Source organism: Aphis gossypii, chromosome 1 (genome assembly GCF_020184175.1).
Source record: "Aphis gossypii isolate Hap1 chromosome 1, ASM2018417v2, whole genome shotgun sequence".
Classification (NCBI taxonomy): Eukaryota; Metazoa; Arthropoda; class Insecta; order Hemiptera; family Aphididae; genus Aphis; species Aphis gossypii.
The window spans coordinates 33840919-33862781 of NC_065530.1; the positions used below are offsets into that span (position 1 = coordinate 33840919).

Below are 21863 nucleotides of genomic sequence, written 5' to 3' on the forward strand. Positions count from 1 at the left end.
ATAAACATATTTGAAGTATTAATTTTTTTTAATTTATAATTTACAATTTGTATTTTTCTGTTTATCTACATTTATAAGTATTTAAGTTTTACACTATATTAAAATATTGAATTTAACATCAAAAGAATTAATTGATTTCTAATATTACTGAATAATTAATAATCAATGTATGTTTCTATTATTGCAGTTGTCGTTTTTTTATTATAAAAATATTAAATTGATTAATTTAATACATTCATATACAGTAGAAATGAAATCATTTAGATTTAGAAGCAAGCTTGTAAATACATTTATTATAATACCTTTCTTTTTAAAAATAATTTAATGAACTAATAAATAGTTTTAATAATTTTTTTGTGATAAACATTTTTTAAAAAACCTATTTTTGAAGATTTAGACAGCTGTATTGCTTTTCTTTAGCTTTTTATTGCTTTAAAATCCATACTCTACTTATCAGTTATCACCAATTTTTGTTTCAACTGAATTTATTTCTTCAAACACTTGGATTATTATTCAATTTAACGAGTATTTTGTTAGGAATAGCAATACAAACTCATACCCTTCCTCTCTTAATGAAAATGATTATTATTATTTGTTTAATTATTGATGTATATAAATTAAAATTCCAATAAATAGTTCCTAATAAGTCATTAAGCTTCAAATATAGATTTCATCTATTCTTTTTACACGTTACTTAAATGGTACTTGATAATATAATCTTTCTTAAAAATTTAAAAAATCAACAGAATATTAGAATTTTAATAAATGCATTGTAAGATTAAAGGAGAGTAAGAGTTCTTAGTGAAACATCCTGCAAATACTAAATTTTTCAACTAGGCACATTTATTGTTAGCCCACAAATCTCATAATAATTTAGACCTAGTTATGCCAATATACCGACATGATATAATATACCTTCCTACTTGGGGTAAATACTCATGTGGTGTATTCCAAAGGGTAGTTGAATATGTGAACGAATTGCTATAAATAATATAAACCTACAGTATAAATAATAAAAAGTATTATGAGTATACAATATTACATATTAAATAATTTGTATTATTGTATAAATTATATCCATGTAGAAATTTATTGTAATATTATTATCATAATAAATAATTTAAAAACAATATAGGTATTTATAAATATTATTTTTAATTAATTAATATAATTTATTTAAATAACAACATGGATTTGTTTATTAATTAATTTTAATGCGATTTAATTCATAAATAACAAGAATACTTATAATAATCTACTTAACATTGGTTTTAACTAAATAATTTTCACAATCATCCAATAATTCTTGCATTTCAGGATAAGATGCCAAATGTTTAGCTTCTACAAGAGGCAACCATTTGTAATCCTGGTGTTCATTCGACAACACTACTGATGTTTCAGGATTAATTAATCGAGCCAAATAATATGTGACTTGTTTGGTAAATGGTTTGTCTTTTGGTTCATACTGTAAAAATAAAATAAGTCATATTAAGTAAAAAAAAATACAACCAAATTAATAATAATGACATATAAAATTAAACATAAATTTAAGTGCAGTTGAAACTACAATTTAAGATTAACTTTAGAAATTTTTTATTTAAACATCAATAGTATAATCTAATTTCGAATTTTCCAACTAAAAAAATATGTACTTATAATATTTTCAAGTTCTAAACTGAAACCATGCTATTTAATTATTATATTAGACATAATGAATAAAATAATTTAATTTTTAAAAATATATCAATATAAAAATACATTTTTAAAATTTAATACACAAATATGTGTATAGCCCTAATAATACAAATTATAAGATATCAAAATAAAAAAACTGAATTGTGTGCAGTAGATATAGAAAAAATGTACAAATATTAACATCAGTAAATAATTCACACTATAATATCCCTTATTTACCTACCAACGTGGGGAATTATGAAAAAAAAAAATCAACTTCACTTTAAAATATTAAAATTAAAACATTTAAATAATTAATTTTTATGTTAACAAAATAAAAACAATATTAAAATCATTAAATGGATTAGTTAGTTTACTTTGGGTATACAAATATTAAGTATTAATAGTATATTAGTATCATACACAAAATTACTAGAATAATGATTGTAAGTACTTGTTTTTTTTTTAACAAGTTGAACTTAACCTTTTATGATGGATTGTTGTACAAATTTGTATACTGTGTTATTTTATCTTTGTAGTTAGATTAAAAATTTAATATTATAAAATAGATAAAATATATATTTGACAATTATATTATACAACTAATATATGGACAGCTATCAGCCCAAAATAGATGTGTAATATAGTGTATAATTACAGAGGACATGACTGAACTGAAAACTGCAGGGTATCTTCATAACACTTAAATAAAATAAACTAAAAATAATGTAAGAGTCAACATTTTTAAGGAATAAAAAAATTATGAGTTAACTAATATAGAAAGTTGGAATTATAGATTACAATACAACATTACATTTATATTTATATTTAAAAAAACATTGGTAATGAAGTGCATAACTATCCAAAGAACACAATACACTATAGTATTAGTCACAAAACATTATACCTTCAACACTTTTTCAAAATTATGATCAACACTAAGGTCTTTCATTTTAATACCAGCTTCCTCATCAGTTTCTCTAACAGCTGCATCCATGTTGGATTCGTTTTCCTCTAAGTGACCTTTAATATTAATATAAGTCAACATATATAACAATTAGATGAATCATGTTTAGTTGTAGAATTAATACCTTTTGGTGGAGTCCAATGATGATTTGCATAAGATGCTTGCATAAGTAAGTACTCAATTATTTCATCACAGTTTTTTCTATAAACTACAAATCCAGCTGCTTTTCTTACAGCCTTAGACATGATTTACTTTTAAGTTTTAACAAATACTTAAATTTTTATAATTTAATAGAAAACCTTACTATAGTTTAGTAAGTTAAAATAACTTAAAAGGTTGTTATATAAAATGGTTGAACGTTTTTAAAAAATCCTTATTTTTTTTTCCTAGATAATTAAAATAAAGAATTTAAAAATTAAAGAAATTAAGATGTACGCACAGATAATAGATATAAATGATAAAATTGTAAACTACATAGATTGCTAAGCCGGTTCCAATAATTATTATCTATGATACTCACTGAGATAGATAAGAATGTACATCATCAATGATCAATCACGGTTATAAAAAACTTCTTTATAATCGTGTCATCATGACACTGGCTTGCTTAGTACCACGGCTTTAGACAGTTTCGTCTTTACCCTATAGGCACGTGCCCAGAGCCCCCAGCCAAATGTGGGCCCCGAATAATAATAGAAATTACAACTTTAAATTGTAAGCTGTAACGTATTAATATTTAATACGACCATCTATAAAAAAATATTTCTAAATTCTGTAAAATAGTTTTTAATTAATAAAGTAATCCATATTAAATAAACTTTTGATGTTTTTATTGAACTTGTTTAGGCCTATTAAAAGGGTCCCTTAAGCTCCGGGTGCCCATGGGCCCCTGCAAAGCTTAAGACGGCCCTGGCTATAGATAATATCTTTATAATAGTCGAGCTTAGTACTTATGATATTAAATATTACTATTACCTAGTATATTATTATTCTTATATTTATCTTATTAATCTTTTTTCTATGTTACCTATAGATATTCGTGCCATTTTTTTTTTATGCCCTCAATAATATCTATGAAATAGTTAAATTGTTAAATTCATAGACCAAGGTGGATAGATATCAATCCACCTTGTCATAGACATAATATTTATATTTTATTATGTCTATGGCATGGTTGAAATATACATATTTATATATTATATATTAATATATATTATATATATATTATATATACATATTTCAACCATGGTCTATGGTTAAATTAAACTTACGCTTTAAACATAAACCATCATAAATCAATAAACTTACAGGAAACTAAAAAAAACGTGTAATTTATAAGTCTACACGCAATGTTTTCATTTTATATGAAAAACTGAAAATACAAATAATTCAACAACAATAAATGGTGTAATTTTTTTCATTTTAAACAGGTAATTTATCTATAAAAGTAGGAATTAGGAAATAATAGATACATAAATAAATAATAATAAATATTTGTTAGAAAAATAGGTAACAACATTTATTAATGGCATTAAAGTATGACATTATTTACAGTTGTTTATTTCGTTCCGGCAACAAATAATCCAGAAAACAAAAAACCACCTCCATCATCCATTGTGACATCAGGATGTGTTCTATTTGGAAGGACTTGATGATATCTCATAAAATTATCAGTTAGTCGAAGGAACACAACATCTCTTCTCATCTTAAATTCAGCATACATAGAAACTAGTACTTCTCTAAACGCTGAATATATGACAAAAGGTCTTGACAAAGATAAATATGGTAAAAGTGTTTTGACAAATTCAGTTGGTTCTTCTCTGCAGACTACAATTAAGCCATCAAATTTATTTGATTTTATAAAATTTAAACCATCTGTACTTGTTATTGGTCGATGTTTTTTCTTTATTTGCGTATATGCTTCGTCACTTTTTCTTTTTTTATCATCTGAACAATTGGGTACATCTTCTTCATCTTTTTCTTCTGGAATATTTTCTTCATTTTTTGTATTCAATATTTCATCTAAACTTACAGTTAACATTTGTTTTATTTTAGTTTCAGAAAAATTCATAGCCTTTACTGCTCTTAATGCATTTTGTTCAGATGTCAAAGAGAATATGTGTACAAGGGATCCATTATCATGCAGTTGGTTAAGAAGTGCCGCTTGTAATAAACCTTGACTTCCATTCTCATATAATAAATATTTGCCACCAGGATCCAAATTCACACGACATAATATCTGAGCTAATGTATCAAACCTTAAAGCTATTGTTTTAGGAAGAGTTTGTTGCTTGTACAACACATCAGTAATAAGCCGTATTGATGGTTTAAATATAGTTAAATAATCACAGTATTTCCTGGCTTTTTTCTTCAAATATTTTTCTTGAGCATATTCAGTTTTTAGCTGAAATGTCTTGCTGTTTTCTAATAATCGTTCAACAATATTTTGCCCACTTTCTCCACTTTCTTTCAATGCTATAATTTCGTCAGTGCTTAACAATTGAGATGAACTATCATCGGTTATAAGTTTGTTATCGGTACCGCAACCATTCGTTGACCATTGGTTACGTGCCTGATTATCGTTACATATTACCAATGTGTAGTGTCTTTTTTTCTCTGGAATTGGCTCAAGTTTGTAGGTAGATGAGAATGGTTGTCCAATAGCAGCTTTCAGATCGATGACATCGCGACCTAACTTCAATATGGCTTTGTTCGATATTTGATGAATTAAATAAGTCTCGTTTTTGTTAATTATTAAGTAATGACCTCGTGAGATAATGTTTTCTAGATTTGTTGTCGTCATGATATTTATTTAAACAATACTTTTATAATTTCGGTCAATACTCATTTATATAATATTAAAATATTAAAAAAAAAATTCAAGTTAAATTTGTAACAATATTGTTTGAATATGATGTTAGTAAGTTACTAACTACTAACTAGTAACTTTTATTTTCTTATCAGATAAAATATGTATATTATTTTGAAAATACTCTAAACATTTGATAACATCCTCGTGGTCAAAACCGGATCATTACAAATTGTTCCACAAAACACTTGTTCCGATAACTATTTGTCCCGATTACGATTGAAGATGTTCGTTAAATTGAAATCGTTAAATTTATTAATAATCTTAATATATTAATTTATTAAGCTAATATAGTAATATATTAATCTTAATATACCCTCGGGTCTTAGGATTGCATAAACGTTCATTAGAAATTTACAGAGCCGTTAACGGACTACCGAGTAATAATTTAAGAATAAAATATGTATTATATTTTTAAGCTTATTGATAAGTAAAACATAATAATTTATTATATTAAACTAAATAAATGTCTGATTACACAGGTAAATGATTACTAATTTGATTTTGAATTTTAGTTTTAATTTCCTTAACAATATTTTTGTTCTGACGATCTTTAACTGATAACTCTTCTAGTAAACAAAGTTCTTTCTAAAAACCAAATAAATAAAATATTACATTAATCATTATAAAAAACTTATATCTTATATCTATTTACTTGTATGTCTGCGAGAACTGAAATGTTTATAATTGCTGGTTGATCGTTTGAAAGTTCACTAAAAACTCCATTACGAACTGCAACTAAAGAATCTTGATCTAGACATTCCAGGGTGATTGTGTTAGTAATTTTGTTGTCCAAAATTATTGAGACTATTTTTCCAAAATAATTTAAGTATAGTGTATTTGGTGTATTATCTAGAATAAAAACAGTTATAAATTCAAATAAGATCACAAATAAATTGTTAAAATTGTAGAAGAATAGGTATATTAAAAATATATAAGCACAATTTTTTTAGTGTTCAAAGTTGAAATTTTGAATTTAATATAAAAATATTTTAAAATAAAAAAATAATGAAATATTTAAATTTAAATTTGAATGTGTTGAAAAGTCTTGCAAATGTAATACGTACAACTGTACAAGGTTCATTATAAGTAGTTCTTACTAAAAGCTAAAGTTTTAAAAATTTATTATATCAATTTTTTTTTTGTACACTGGAATTCAAAAATTAGTAAAATTGATATGTAAATAAAACAAAAAATACAATTTATTTATGAAGACTAATTTTTATGTACATTATTATATTTTAGTACATATTTATATTGAAAATAGCGATATAACATTTGAATCTTATTTATATTTAATATACCAGTTCACTCAAATAATATAAATACTATATTATATATTTTGTTCTTAGAATAATAAATGATAATCTAATAATTAAGTACACAGCACGGAGGAAACATTTAATTTGAAACAAACCTCCGACTGGGAAATACTGATTTTAGCACTTACCAATTATACTTTTATAAAATGATTTTGATGTTCTATGTTTATTTCTATTGGTAATAACAGTTAAACAATCTGCTAATGATACATTTTCTGGAAATTTAAAAACATACTTATGACGATCTTCCAAAGGATTGATCATCAGTATCTTTTCTCGTTTTTCAGCTTTGACAAAATATAATGAATTTAATTTTATCGGATTCAATGGAATAATCAAACAACGATTGATTGAATCATTTTGTACTTGACACACCAATTCACAGTGTACTAAACCAGATGTATAATTTTCAGCAACTGTAGCTAATAATTTATGTTTTACAATTAATGGATGATTATTGTTAAAGAGATCAACGTCAAAAGAATGTAGACCACAATTTGATGATAAATTGTTATTATCAGTAATTCGAACTAAAAGCTGCCAAATTGAAGATGGAAATGATAACCATGAACAGTCAGTGGAAAGTTTGATTGCAAAAATATATTCATCTTGACAAGCTCCTAATTTGACAGCTTTAGCACCTAAATTTGAAAATTGTTAATGTTTTATTGAAATCTGTATGTACAATTGAATAAACAATATAACCTGAATATATTAAAATATTTAATGAACAATGTTGAGCAACCAAATCTTTACGAGCAACAATAGACACTGCATTTATGTATTTATTCATAACATCATGTTGTTCTTTTAAAGACTCTATATTCTTACAAAGAATTTTTATGTTTTCTAAAATTGATTTTTCATTAAATTGAAACTTGAATTCATCTTCTTTAGTGATCACTTCAAGTTTAATAGATAACTTATACACTTTATTTAATCGAGTCATTGCAATAATATTATTTGACTGAAATCGGCATAATGAAATAACTCCTAAAATATTAAGGTTTAAATGCAATAAGATATTTCTAATACAAGAATCTAAAATTAAAATAGTACCTTTCAACTGAGTTACAGTTTGTTTGACTATTTTAGAAAAATTTTTATCTAATGAAATAAAGAATAAATTACACCATCACTTAAAATCACTGTATGGTCGACAATAAATGTAGCAACTGTTTTTGTAACTGCCAAGTAAATAAATGCCGAATCAACACTTTCAACACAATGGACAACCATCAAAATTCCATTAGATGAAACTAGCAGTAATTTTTTTGAATCTGAAAAATTGACAAAATTATAATAATCTAAATAGTAATAAACGTAATCCCAGAATTATTACCAAAATCCGAAAATTGAATGTGTAGAATTTTTTGTGGACTGTTTAAAAATAATGAAACTTTTTTACTAATCACATTAGATGTTGTACAATATACTTTTGACTCTTCTGTTGCTATTATAAAAATATCTAGACAGTCAATTACATTTAATCCGAAAAGTTCTATAACTCGTTTGCTACTGAACCAATCCCTCCAAGTACAAGATACAAATGAAGTAACTACAAATGGAAACTAATTGTACATACAATTATTAGAAGTAATATTTGAATATATTTTTTATTTTATTACCGGTTTTTGAGATCTAATTTGTTTATTACAAGCATTGAATATAGTTGGTTCATTTTTATCATTAATAGTTATTTTTAACATTTGTATCATTATCCATTCTCCTACTGCTATTATTAGAGCAATTCCATCTGTATAGCAAGTTGTTCCAAAAACTTCACATGGACATTTTTGAGAGTAGAAGGGTTTCCATTCGTAATTGCAGGATAATGGCTGTTGAGTAACTTTTGATAGAGAACAATCAAATAAGTCTGGAGAATCTCTAAAATATTAAATTTAAATAAATTTAGGACAAGGAAATTATAGTGAATAAATTACCGTTGAACTTGTTTTAGATGATAAATAGACCCAACTTTATCAATACAATACATTTTTGAATTAAAGGTCAATATTGATATTATTGGATTACTTATTGGCACAATCTAGTAAATATAAATACACATGTCAATATATTATATAATTTATTTATTTTTTTGTTGTTGTTAAAGATCAGCGCATGCATGCATTCAATTTATATGAATATAGATCATAATTATTATGTAATTAGAGATTTATCATTACCTAGTTTATATTTTCACTTATTATAATATGTATTTGTATCAAACAAATTGTAATTATTTTAATTTGAATGTACGTAATCAATACTGAATAGTATATACATAAAAATATATAAATCAATTAAAATCACTTTAATAAAGGCGCATAGGTATTTAACATGGGTATCTTATTAACTAACTTAAAACTATTTTAGATTTCTAAAAATTTAATGCAAATTTATTATTTATATAACTTACAATAGGTTCAATGGGATTCCAAAGACTAGCTTCGGATAAATTGTTAAGTGAGTATAAAACCATGACACAATCGTCCCATGAAACAAACAAAGTATTTTCACCATCTTCATGAAAGTGTATATGTTTTGAATTAGTGTGTAAATACTCAGATTTTAGTTGTAGTTGTTCGAAATTCACAGAGGGTTCCATTATGTATTTATTTTTATAAAGTTACCAAACATAATTCCTTTGCCAAAGTTATTCTGTTTTAAAATTATATCAAGAGTAGTTCAAAAGATATTTAAGCACAATAATATTATTATAATACCTACTATGATTCATTATCAAAATGTTAAGTGTTATTTTATTTATAAGTAATGAAAATGTTTTTAATATTTATACTTCGTAAGTCTTGAATAACTTTGCATGCAAAAACTGGAATTATAAAGTCTTAATTTCTTCAAGAATGATAAAAATTAAAAATATCTAGTAAAAACTAGTTCTAAATCAGACTTCTGCTTGAATTTTATCAAAATGTATAAGTCATGATTATGAGACCGATGATAAAACAAAAATTGGCGGCAAAACCATAAGGATTTTTTTACATGAAAGCCACGGTCATATTGTTCTGTAGCAGCTTCCGTCCCCATCTTAAATCGTGGTCCCCATTTTATCACAATTCATTGTGTTCAGTGATTGTGATAAAAATTATACAATGTGTATTGTGTATTTGTTGTGCAGTGTGTACCACGATACATAGAATACAGATAAAAGATAGTATTACGGTGACCGTGGTGTACAAATTAACAATTACTTGTTGTGATAATATATTTAATTTTTATTTTTTAAATAGCTTTCATGGTGTTTGTTAGTTGTAAACTGTTAACTTGTGACTTGTTATAAAAATTCCAATCATAAATTATTGAGATATCCGTTCGACGTCGAATGTTGATTTGATTTAGATTAAACGTTGTTTTTTTTGTTTATACTTCAGTATTCAAGTGCGCGTGTTCGGCGAAACCACACGCCGGATTGACTGACTTTAACTGTAATTTATAATAAATAATAGTTAGGTATGGCGTTTGTTCGTGTAAAAAGGCGTCACAACGAAGATCCTTTTAACTCCATTGTCGTATCCCACAAGAAGTTGAAAACTGTCGGTACAGATTTCAGCCGAGATAGTGTATTTCAATTTGCTGGCACTTTAAAAGACGAAGTGAGTTTGTTTTGCATTATTGTTTCATTAGTAGTGGGTAGGTAGTATTAATTTTACAGTTAATTTTTTTATCTTTAATTTTATTCAATTCGCCATTAGGTAGGTATGAGAATAATATTAATTTTAGTTTGTACTATGTATTGTAAAATTGCTTTTAAATGTGTGTACAGTATACACATAGACTTGGTTTTTCGTTCTACTATCTATACTGGGATATATACCTACACGTTAGACCAGGGTCACCAATTAATATTTTCTGTGGGCCACATTAAGAATTCGGAAAATTCTACACGATCAATAATTTTGCATAATAATTGATATTGCGCAATATTGTTGACGGTCTAGTATAGATATTGAAGGATTGTACAAAATATTAAAAAAATTCAAACTGGGATGGAAATTAATTGACTCAATATAATTGATTGAGTTTTAGACATACAAGGGATTAGTCATGTTAAGGCATTTTTTTTTTTGTATTTTGAAACGTTAGCCCTTAAGTATAAAATGTGTTTTGGGTGATATTGATTATTGTAAAGTAGTTTATTTTGCATTTTTTGATGATATTAGTGCATTTTCTTAGTTTTTAAAGCATTTTTCACAATTTTGTTCTTAAAATGAATGATAATTGTTGCGATTAACAAGAGACTTTTGGCAAACTGCTGACGATACGAATAATAAATTATATAGCATAAGTTATTGTCTATAATAATTTTATCATATAGCTAAACCTCAATAAGTATAACAGAACTAAACATTTACAAATACTATAGTTATAATGCCATAAAAAAAAAAAAAATTAAATATACAATTTTTAAAGCTAGGTATAACTAATTATAATATAAATGAATTTTCATAGTGCATATTTTGAGTTTTCTAAGTCATTTTTTGAGATTTTTTAGGTCATTATAATCCTATCCCTAATAATAATCTATGAAAATACCTACCAAATAATTAAACAATATTAGATCTATTACAAACATTAGTAAAATGTAAAAATATGGCTTTATTAATTTTTTGTACTTCCTCCATTTAGTCTTATGTACCCCAGTTTGAGAACTGCTAGGTAGTTTTAATTTATTGTTATTAACATGTACTAACATAGGTAATATATGTCATGTTATTTTGTTATATTATTATATTTTGTTAGTTGCACAGAAAAACTCATAATAATAATTTTATTTATTCATATTAATTTTAGTATGAAGACTTTTCACAAATATTAAAAGAGGTCCAAGAAGAGCAATCTGTAAAAATGTTAACAAAGAAGAAGAAAAACAAAAACATTAATGATGTGGTTGAACATTCAAAAGCTAAACGTTTAAAGGTTTGTCATAAATTATAGTTATTATTTTTTACTCAATCATGAAGTAGGTGCTTAAATTATTAAAAATAATTAATAGCTATTATAAATAAAAGTAAACTTGTATTTATACTATGCCATTCAACCATCTTACTTAAAAATTGGTGTATACATTTTAAATTTTGTAAGCAATGATAAAGTTTAATTAAAAATTCTTTGTTCTTGAAATCTTATAGTACTTTTCGTTTTAACTTATAAAAAAAACCCCCGAGTTAAAAGTTATTTCTTGAATAAAGTAGCTTATAATTACTTTTAAACTAATAATGATAATAATAATAATTATTGTTACATTTAATATTAATATTCTGTGCTAAGATTAGAGGAAGAATTATTTGTCAGTTCTTTAATTTTTATTTCCTAATTGTAGCTACCTACTTTTAAAAATATATTTAACTTAATAATTTATTATTTATATTGTTAAATAGTGGATATGATTCTTATTAATTATTTAATCATTAATAATACCAAGTATCTTCATAAAATTATTTTTTTTAGCTAGTTAATACTCTGAGAGCTGTTAAACAAGACACAGTACCCATTGAAGAAATAGATGGAGAGAACTCAGAAATAAAAGTTGTTGATTTTGTTAAGCAAGCCGAAGATAATAGCAAGCCCTTAATAGATGAAGGAATTTCAGTTGACTATGTATACGACTTATATGTTGCATTAAATAATGATGATAAATTAATTGATGTACAAGATATTGATAGGTACCATTACTAATTACTATTTAATCATTTGACCTCTTTTAAGAGAATTAAAATTTATATGTATCTTATTTTCAGCGTACATGGTTTAGATTCCGAACTATTTTTTAATATTTGTAATAATATTGAGAACTCTGATATTGATTCCTCGCATTGTGAAGAAGATGATGATTCCAATGATGAAGGGAATTGGAGAAATGATTATCCTGATGAGGATGAAATGGATAACGAGTAATTTTATTATAATATATTATTAAATACATAATAGTTTTATTTTAAGATAATAAAACATTTTATTACTTGCTTAAATATTTTATAAAAATAGCATTAAAATATACGGACAATTAGTGCTTACGTTATACTCGTTATCAAATTTTATCAATGGAACAGTTGGATCCAAACAAAAACTATCACAGTGTAATAATACTGCTTAAAATTAATAATTATATTTACACATTGTTTAATCAGAATTATTTAATTTTATAAATTCTTATTGTTTGTGTGTACTAATGCACTGTGCATAGTTCGTTTAATGAAAAATCTAAATATAATACAGTTTTTTAGCTATTTATAGACGTTTGAAATTAAATAAAATTGAGTCAAATTCTTAAAAATTTAATACAAGGTAAAAAGTTGATAAGTTGTTCTTTTAGCAATTGAAAAATTTCAAAAATGAATTGTCACATTTTATTTATAAGTCTTAAAAGTTTAGATTTTGACGAGTTCAATTATTTTGTTATAATAAGAGAAGTATTTAATTTTGAGTAGGTTAGAGTATATAAGGGTTATAAGACTGGTTCATTATGTATATTATAATTTTTTATAAAGTAAAGTAAAGTAAAGTAAATACACTCAGAACACACTATAAAGTTGTACTACTAAATCATTTTTTTATTAATTTAAAAAATAGTAATTGTTTTAAGTTATTAGATTATACTCTATTCATATAAATTTAAGAATGGTTAAGCTGCAAACAAAAACTGTGTAACTTTCTCTAGTTCTAACATTGGCTTAACTAGCTACCTATCCGTCTTGTGTTTGTCAGAAATGATTGGCTTATAATCATTGCCAACTTTGGCATTAGGTAGGTTGAGTCAACATACAATCTTAATAAGTATGTAGAAAACTGGACATTTTTGAATTGAACAAAGTATAATCATAAAAGTTAACATATTCATTTTATACAATATTGTAAATTTAATCTGTATTAAATGAATAAACGCTCTTTTGCTCATAAATATATAAATATGTTTTTATCAAATGGTCTTTACTTCTAACTTGTCTCCGAACCAAGATGATGTTATGTATTTAAATAGTGTTGGTAATTCAATTTATTGGTTTTTATAATTAATTTTTTCTAGTTTTATTTTTCTATATAATCTATCCAGCAAGAGAATGGACCACGGGCCAACCAAAATCGAATTTTTTGCTCATCCTCAAATGACACCCTCCTATGCTATGGTTTCGTTAATAGGGTAATGCTGGAGGATGAGCAGAAATTTAGAATCAATGTGTTCTTTTGCTGGACAGAGTATAGTTTTTTTTTTTTTAATTAGTGGAATATAGATATTAGATCTTATCTAAGATAATATTAATAATATTACTATTATTTTTTTTAAATTTTAGTGAAGAAGATAGTTGTGAAGATCTAATTTCTAAATCAAAACAATGGAAAATACATAGTTAGTATACTTATTATATTCATAGAATTTTATGATATATAATAAAATGTTAATTACCTATAAATTAAATAGTTTGTTTATTAAATAAATAAAAAAATTTTGTACTGTATTTGTTTTAGGTGATAGCAGTACTGATTCAGAAGATATTGAGGACTATGAATTACATTTTGCAAAATATAAAGAACGTGTGAAAGCAGAAGAACACTTTTTTTATAATAGTGTTATAGATGATAGTTCTGGAAGTACAAATGATTCAGATGACTGATTAAAAATGATCAGTTGTGTTCACAAAATGAAATATTATTAATTTTTATTTTTATAATATATTATATTTTTTAAGAATATTTTATTACATTTTTTTGTTAGTATTTAAAATTTTTCCGAATTATGTGTAATATTCAAAATAAAGATAAATAAATACAATAACTTATCGTCAATAAGGAACTATATTTATTAAATTAATATTTTATTCTCAATTTATTAGTAATTTATAATACAATGATGATTATTTAATTTAGACATTTTTTATAATAAATTAGTCCAGAAATATAAAATTATTCATTTTCACATTATAAATAATGAACTCAATACAAAATTGACTAAATAAATTTAAATTGATCAATGCTATTCTACATCTTTGATTTTCAAGAAATTCAATAAACTTCTGGTTTTTATAAAGAAAAAAGGTATTTATGTTTACATGGCCTTACTTAACATGTAACTTTCTATGCTTTATTTTTCGGTTAAAAAAATCAAAAACAAGTTGAACTGACTTAAGAGTAATATTTAAATTAACAATTTAATTAAAATTAAATTTTTTCCTTGGTGAGTTTTTGTTTGTTTTATTTTAATTTTTTTCTGAATCACCTATCAAACCTTCATTACTATGTTGGAAAACTATTTCAAAACAATAAAGAGTTACTATTTCGTGTATAATGACTGTATTAATATCATTAATAATTAAATTCAACTAAGCATAAATGTAGACTGTAGAATAATATATTTTCCAAAAATAAATACTTCTATGATTGGTATACTATTTAATTTAAAAATGAGGTGATAATTGTGTATGATCAAAGGGTAAATTTCCTCTTCACTTTTGGGGACCATTATATTTATTTTTATAATAATAGTTTTGTTTTATTTTAATTTATTTATTCAGATAATTATTAGTTCATGATGCTAAAGTTTTTAATCTTTTACTGGGGTTGTCTAGAATAATTATTGATGAAATGATGAAACATTTAAGATGAGTCATCTTTAAACTTATTAAAATTGCGAGTTAATGAGTTATTGAATATTGTAACACTTAAAGTGGAATTTAGATAGTAACAGTGTCTGTGAGTATTTTTTAAATTAGAATGGAGTATGTCATTCATTAGGATATGAAATGGGATTTTTGGAGTTAGATAAACTATTTTACATTGTCAAGTATATGTTTTTTATTATTACAACCCTCAAATTGGTTTGTAGCTTTTCTCTATTTGTTACTATTATTTCATTTCTTTTCAATTAAATAATATATTAATCAATCATAGATCTTTCTATTTACTTAGAAAATTATTTTTTTTTATGATATCTTAATTTTAACTATCTTTTGTTTCTGATTTTATAATCTGTCCATTGATTTTGTCTTATCAAGCTTACCAATATTGTTCTTACTATATATTTTATTTAATGATTTGTTATCGGTTCAGATAATTTTTTGTTAACTTTTAGTTTTATAATATTAGCTAGGTGCCTAGGTACCTAAGTTACTGCGTTTTAATCACGTTTTTCTAATATTTTTAAGGGAATTGGGAGGAGAGAGATTGGTCTGTATAATGGAGTGCAGTTCGGTAGATGTTTAGATATTATTATGAAAGTGATATTAGAGTATTTTTATAAGCTATATTTTAAATATTAAGCCAACTTTAATCATTGCGATGAATACTTTTTTTGTAAGTAAAAGTTTAGTTTTTCTAGGTAGATATTTTATTATCTTGGCAGTGATTAAAATAAAATATGGGATGAATTTTTTTATTATGATGTATAATATTAAATAATTTATAAGTTGTATTTAATTAGATACTTAGATACCTACTTAATAATTTTTTTAAACCGTATAACGTAAACCAGCTATAACTTAATTAAAATATAATTATATTCATGAGTAGGTACTACCTAATGATAAAATATAATATATATCAAAATATAATGTGTACGACCACTGAATTTTTTATATGATGTGGTGTGTACTCTTCAAAAAACAATCTGCTCTAATGACTTGTTCTTAGATGCGTGATCAGTGCTCACATAAAAATTTAAATAATAGCCGATAGGACATTATATAATATAACTCTTCATTAAGTTTCTAAACAATAATTGTCAAGATAATTGTGAAACTGCAGAAGAATAAAAAATTATATACTTAACATAAAAAAATAATGAACCATATTATTTGGTATGATTTTATGTAAGGTTATTCAGTCTTACGGCATGACTCGTACAGTAATACACATCTATATTTTACTAATCGAAAGATTATACCGAATTGTATTAAATTTTATAAAAATCGAATGATTTATCAACAAATGAAAACTGAAGAGTAAAAGCAATCTAATCGTAAATTGTATTTTTATTTGATTTTACACAAATTTGATTCAGAAATGGAATATAGAACAGTTTTTCAAATTAGTAAAAAAAAAAAAATATACAAAATATAGGTAGGTACAACTGTACAAGTGTATAAAGCAACAGAAGGTCGATTTTCAAAATTATTCAATAATACATTTTTTTTTTATTGATAATAGTTAATCAACATTATTTTCCTTTACATTTTTAGAATCATAACTTCTTAATTTTTTAATAATATAATAGGTACACTAATGTTCTAAATTTTAGATTCTAAACGGAGTGATGAATGTATATTGATTTTATAATGATGTGTGTGTTTTTATTTGTTTTTGTGTATGTGTTCACCATAACTTCTCAAAATAATTCTTCAATTTAAAACTTCAGGGATGGTTTCCGGTTGCAAATTCCATATTCTTGGTGCATTATAATTTATAGAAGTCAAAAGTAAGAAGTTTCAAACAGTTATTTATATAGTTGTAATTCAAAAAAAAAAATCAATGTAAACACTTGAATCAAATGTTCGCCAAATATTTATAATATCATTATCTATACCTACTCGGTTAAATTTTCAAAATATTTTGGCTTTTTTTTTAGCTATTTATTGACAACTGAATTTTTTTAAGTAATTTTTTTTTTTTTGAAAATATCAATTAAAAAACTTGAAAATTCAATACAAGGTTTCTCATAAGTTGTTCTTATTGTAGTTAAAAAAAAAAATCAAAAATTGTTAATCACGATTCTTTTTTTATAAGCGTTTAAAGTTTAAATGTTTTCATAAGTATGTCAAAATCACGAAAATTTGCAAGTAATTTTGTAGGTACCTAGTTAAAAATTCATTAAATTTTTAGTATTTATATCTAAGTTTGAAAAATTCAAGTTCCTTTAGATAACTATAGAGAAAACTCGAAGCACCATTGCCATCATTATAGGAAAGAATGTTATGAGCGTCTGAATTTTAAATTTTTACGAAATCGTGTACCTAATGATAACGATTTATCCTCAAACGTTCTGAAATATTCGTTTGTACTTATTTTTTTTTTTTATATAAAACATGTCAATTAAATGTTTTTGGCTTTTTTGTCAAAATTCTGGAAAATTTAATTCAAAGTTGTCTAAAAGTGATTCAAAAACCGGTCAAGTGCGAGTCGGACTCGTGCACGAAGGGTTCAGTACCATTTCTGTAATTTTGTGATAGATTTGGGAATCATCTTTTGAAGTTCAAATATTGAAAAAATTCGTCAAAATCATGAATATTTGCAAATTATTTTATTGTTAAAAATGTATAAATAATTTTGTATAAGTAGCTTAGAGTTGAAAATTTAATTCAAGATTTTCTTAATTTTGGCTTACAATAATTATAAAAAAGTTGTGCGTTGGCAAATTAAAAAATTTTTACGAAATCAAATATTCTGTACATGTAAAATAATAATACGATTATTTACAATCAAATAATTTTAGAATTTTGTTAAAATTAAAAATTACTAGTGTAGTAATTTGAAACATACACCAGTTGTTTAAATTGACATTTTCTGTACATGATTTAATTTTGAAGTATTCAGGTCATTAAAAATAAACCACATTTTTCACCGTCTAGTGGAAAATATATATCCTAGGATGACAAATCATCTCCGTTCAGAATCGTTTTTCGTATATAACGATACCTATCATTTCATTCAAATTTAACACATCAATTATAGTGACCTTCTCTATATGAGAGGTTCACTCGATACACACTGTACAGCAGAGCGTTACTCACTTGACAATCCTTTGAATCCATGACTAATTGTTGTTAAATATTACATAGGTTAAAGTAATAGTTACTGATGAATTTATTTATTTATACATATGTTTAAACACGCGGTATACGTGGTGTACGTGGAATTCATATTATATGTTATATAATTAATATAATTATTCATTATATTAATTATTATATTATCATGCTCACACTCATTTCATCATTTAATAAAAAAATTATTCAAATAATTGTGGTGTTTAAAATTTTTATAAATACTTAAAGACCATATAATATGTTCAAATTCTTGAGAGTTTTCGTAATTTTAAAAGAGTGTCCTTTAGAGATACAAACTTCTGGTTTTAAAATAAAAACTCACCCTTATTGCTATAAATTATTCAGTGCACCGTTTTATGAAAAATTTTGATTTTTTTATAATTTAAATAAGTAGTTTTTTAGTTATCAAAATGTTTATATAGAGAATAATTGAACTAAACAATGGTATTACAAAATTAAAAAATAGAAGTAACTATTATCGGATCTAGTATTTGTTAAAATTTTACCGTATTTATAAATTATAAAATAAATTGATAGGTCAATACAAATTTGAAATTATGTTAACATTTAATATTACTATTATACGTTCCATATTTTTCAAACTCATTATCACGAATTTTTAATCTTCAGTACACAAAGTTAAATAATTCAAAACTAATCGATTATACATCAAAAGTTTCTGAAAAATTATCCACTCAATAGGTTATTTTACAGTAAAAAAAGGGGAATTTTCCATTTTGAAAACGATGTAGTTGATCGCGTTTGCTTGCATACACCGATACACTGACAAAGTTTGTCATGCACGCTTGAAGTTTAAAGTTGTGTGTTATTACCGCGGAAAGTATCATAAACAATTTTGATATTTTGAATATATATATATAGTCTAAGTGTATTTAAAAATTCTAAAAATTAAATTTCAAATAACTGCACGACTGGAGAAAAAAGAAGGGGTGAGTGTGTTTGACGACTCGCCCTGTATGTGAGCGTGAGTGTGTAGGTATACACCGGAAAGAAAATAAAACGTGTTTTTCGAATGCGCCGCCAATAAGTTGTCAAATTACCGAAGTTTATTGCGCACGCCCTCCCGCGGGATGACTATCTGTGTATGTAATATGTATGAACCTCCGTGGTGGGGAGGGGAGGTAGTTGCATCCGTGTGGTGTAGCAAGACTTCATTTTTCGCTTACACGAGCGTTTACGGTGTCGTCGGCGACGTTTATTTTCCGCGAGCGTCGTACGAATATTGGACGACGTGATGTATGTTCGAGACCGGGCACTCGATCGTCACTATTATTTTACTCGATCACGAGCCAGTTGTACCCTGCAGTTGACACTTACATTGTATTGGGGCTCATGGCATTGTAACGACTAAATCAGAATACACTAATATATATTACCATAATACGATGTTATAATATCAAAACGATTAAAGGAAATTCATAACCGCAAACACCCGATAGACGTCACACATTAAGGGTATAAATAGTTTATACCAGAGGTCCTCGAACTTTTTTTTGCGTACCACCCATGTATATTGTATATTAAGCTCCTGCAGTTACGTACTGCTAATGTGCTAATGATGACTAAAAATAGAACTGTTCAATGTTTTTTACACATTTATATCAAAAGGATAGGGCACTAAAAATAGCAATAATAAAAGTTTCTAGTTCGATGATAAATGACATAATTGTCAACCGATTGACACGTGAATGGGCTCCTTATTCATTATTATATATTGACGTATTTTCGTGTTTCGAGATAATAATAGTATACAAATATGATAAAATAATATTTACATAAAATATATAATGATATTAGATTTTCCGTGCTTTCATGTGGTTTTCCACGTGCCACTATGTGGCCTTTCATGTAAGTACCATAGTTTGGGAATCTCTGGTTTACACAATATCGATAAATATATTTATTAACGAATTAATCAGTGATTTAACTTCCATACCTATCTGCTTGCTCAATGTTATGTTAATTTCGTATAGTCTATTGATATCATTATTAATTATTGTGGCATTTAATACTCATAATGAACTCGTATCCACCACAGAGATTAATAAATTTACTATAGGCGTGTGGTATTTATTCATTTATAATATACACGACACACGGGCTTGTCTTTTGAATACAAGGATACAATTATATTTGAGTCACTAGGAATTGGGTAGTTGAAATTATTAAATATTGCCGCGGGTGAACAGCAGTGAGAAAGAGAAGTTCCATACAACAAAACAGCAAGCAGAAAATTATGCACAGAAATGAAACAAAAATAATTGACAACACTAATAATAGTATATAAGTACCTATAGTAAATATATAAATCGGCGAGGTCCGTGTTGGTTTATTTTTATTTGTAAGCTCGTAAAGATAAGTACATACATTGTATTATTATAAACACCGAGTGTACAGGCCAAATAATATTATCCTTAACAGTTTGAGCACATCGACGTGACATTATTTTGTAGGCACGAATCGTATCGCACACGTTCATTATAATCATATTATATCATCATGTATACGTAATACGCGTCATTAAAAAAATATATACTCGTATAAATATAATTACCCGTTAATATATTGTGTGTTGAAAAAAATTTCTATTTGCGTATTATAATAATAGTATCACATATAGTCGTACCGCGCGTATATTAGAGCACGAATTTAGGGAGAGGGGTTGGAGTAAGCAAGAGAAAACTTTTTACCACGCCCTAATTATGTATATATTGGTATATAACAAAACGGCGTACCGCTGTGACCGGATACGGAAGACGAGCGACGTTGGCGGTGGCGTCGTACATTCGAGTCGCGCGTTCCTTCGCCGCCCGACCGTATAATAATAATAACAATAATATAATATAATATAATATATATACATATATATATGGTTTCAGACGACGTGCGTTTTTGTATTAATTGGGAGCGGACAACTAATGACTTAAATTTGTTACTTAACATTAAACTATACAGGTCGCTGTACGATTGTATAGGGTACGCGAATAGTATATAGACAAACATTACGTTGTAAATTTTACGTTGTAAGTTTTTATAAAAAGACTATCGTTCGAGGTCCAGTAGATGTGATCGTATACTCGTTTGACGTTATTTAAATATTTTTTATGTTATACTCTGACACTTTGCCTTTACATTACGTTATTACAAGAGTATTGTTTAATATTATATATTACTATATACTATATATACTATAGTATATTATACTATCGGCTTAAATGGGATGAAAAAAAAAAAAATAA

At 25.5% G+C, this 21863-nt stretch overlaps 4 protein-coding genes across 4 annotated transcripts; 1 reads left to right on the forward strand and 3 right to left on the reverse strand.

Moving 5' to 3' along the window:
• Positions 1-1148: 1148 nt before the first annotated feature.
• On the reverse strand, positions 1149-3106 carry LOC114123408 (bis(5'-nucleosyl)-tetraphosphatase [asymmetrical]). The gene is made up of 3 exons (XM_027986363.2): positions 2766-3106; positions 2582-2697; positions 1149-1465 (listed from the first exon to the last, which is right to left on the reverse strand). The coding sequence occupies exons 1-3, from the start codon at positions 2884-2886 to the stop codon at positions 1256-1258; spliced, it is 447 nt and encodes a 148-aa protein (XP_027842164.2). The 5' UTR covers positions 2887-3106; the 3' UTR covers positions 1149-1255.
• Positions 3107-4134: 1028 nt separating this feature from the next.
• Positions 4135-5767, reverse strand: LOC114123403 (tRNA (adenine(58)-N(1))-methyltransferase non-catalytic subunit TRM6). The gene has a single exon (XM_027986358.2). The coding sequence runs from the start codon at positions 5442-5444 to the stop codon at positions 4200-4202; it is 1245 nt and encodes a 414-aa protein (XP_027842159.2). The 5' UTR covers positions 5445-5767; the 3' UTR covers positions 4135-4199.
• A 124-nt stretch (positions 5768-5891) lies between these two features.
• LOC114123402 (uncharacterized) lies at positions 5892-9866 on the reverse strand. Its single transcript, XM_027986355.2, is given in 11 exon segments — positions 5892-6098; positions 6166-6362; positions 6961-7473; positions 7538-7825; positions 7892-7960; positions 7963-8112; positions 8175-8403; positions 8461-8719; positions 8776-8879; positions 9252-9493; positions 9563-9866. Coding segments are annotated over 10 exon segments (2112 nt in total). The 5' UTR covers positions 9441-9493; positions 9563-9866; the 3' UTR covers positions 5892-5984.
• Positions 9867-10040: 174 nt separating this feature from the next.
• On the forward strand, positions 10041-14635 carry LOC114123404 (probable RNA polymerase II nuclear localization protein SLC7A6OS). The gene is made up of 6 exons (XM_027986359.2): positions 10041-10446; positions 11645-11770; positions 12302-12516; positions 12592-12744; positions 14140-14195; positions 14315-14635. The coding sequence occupies exons 1-6, from the start codon at positions 10306-10308 to the stop codon at positions 14458-14460; spliced, it is 837 nt and encodes a 278-aa protein (XP_027842160.2). The 5' UTR covers positions 10041-10305; the 3' UTR covers positions 14461-14635.
• Positions 14636-21863: the final 7228 nt, after the last annotated feature.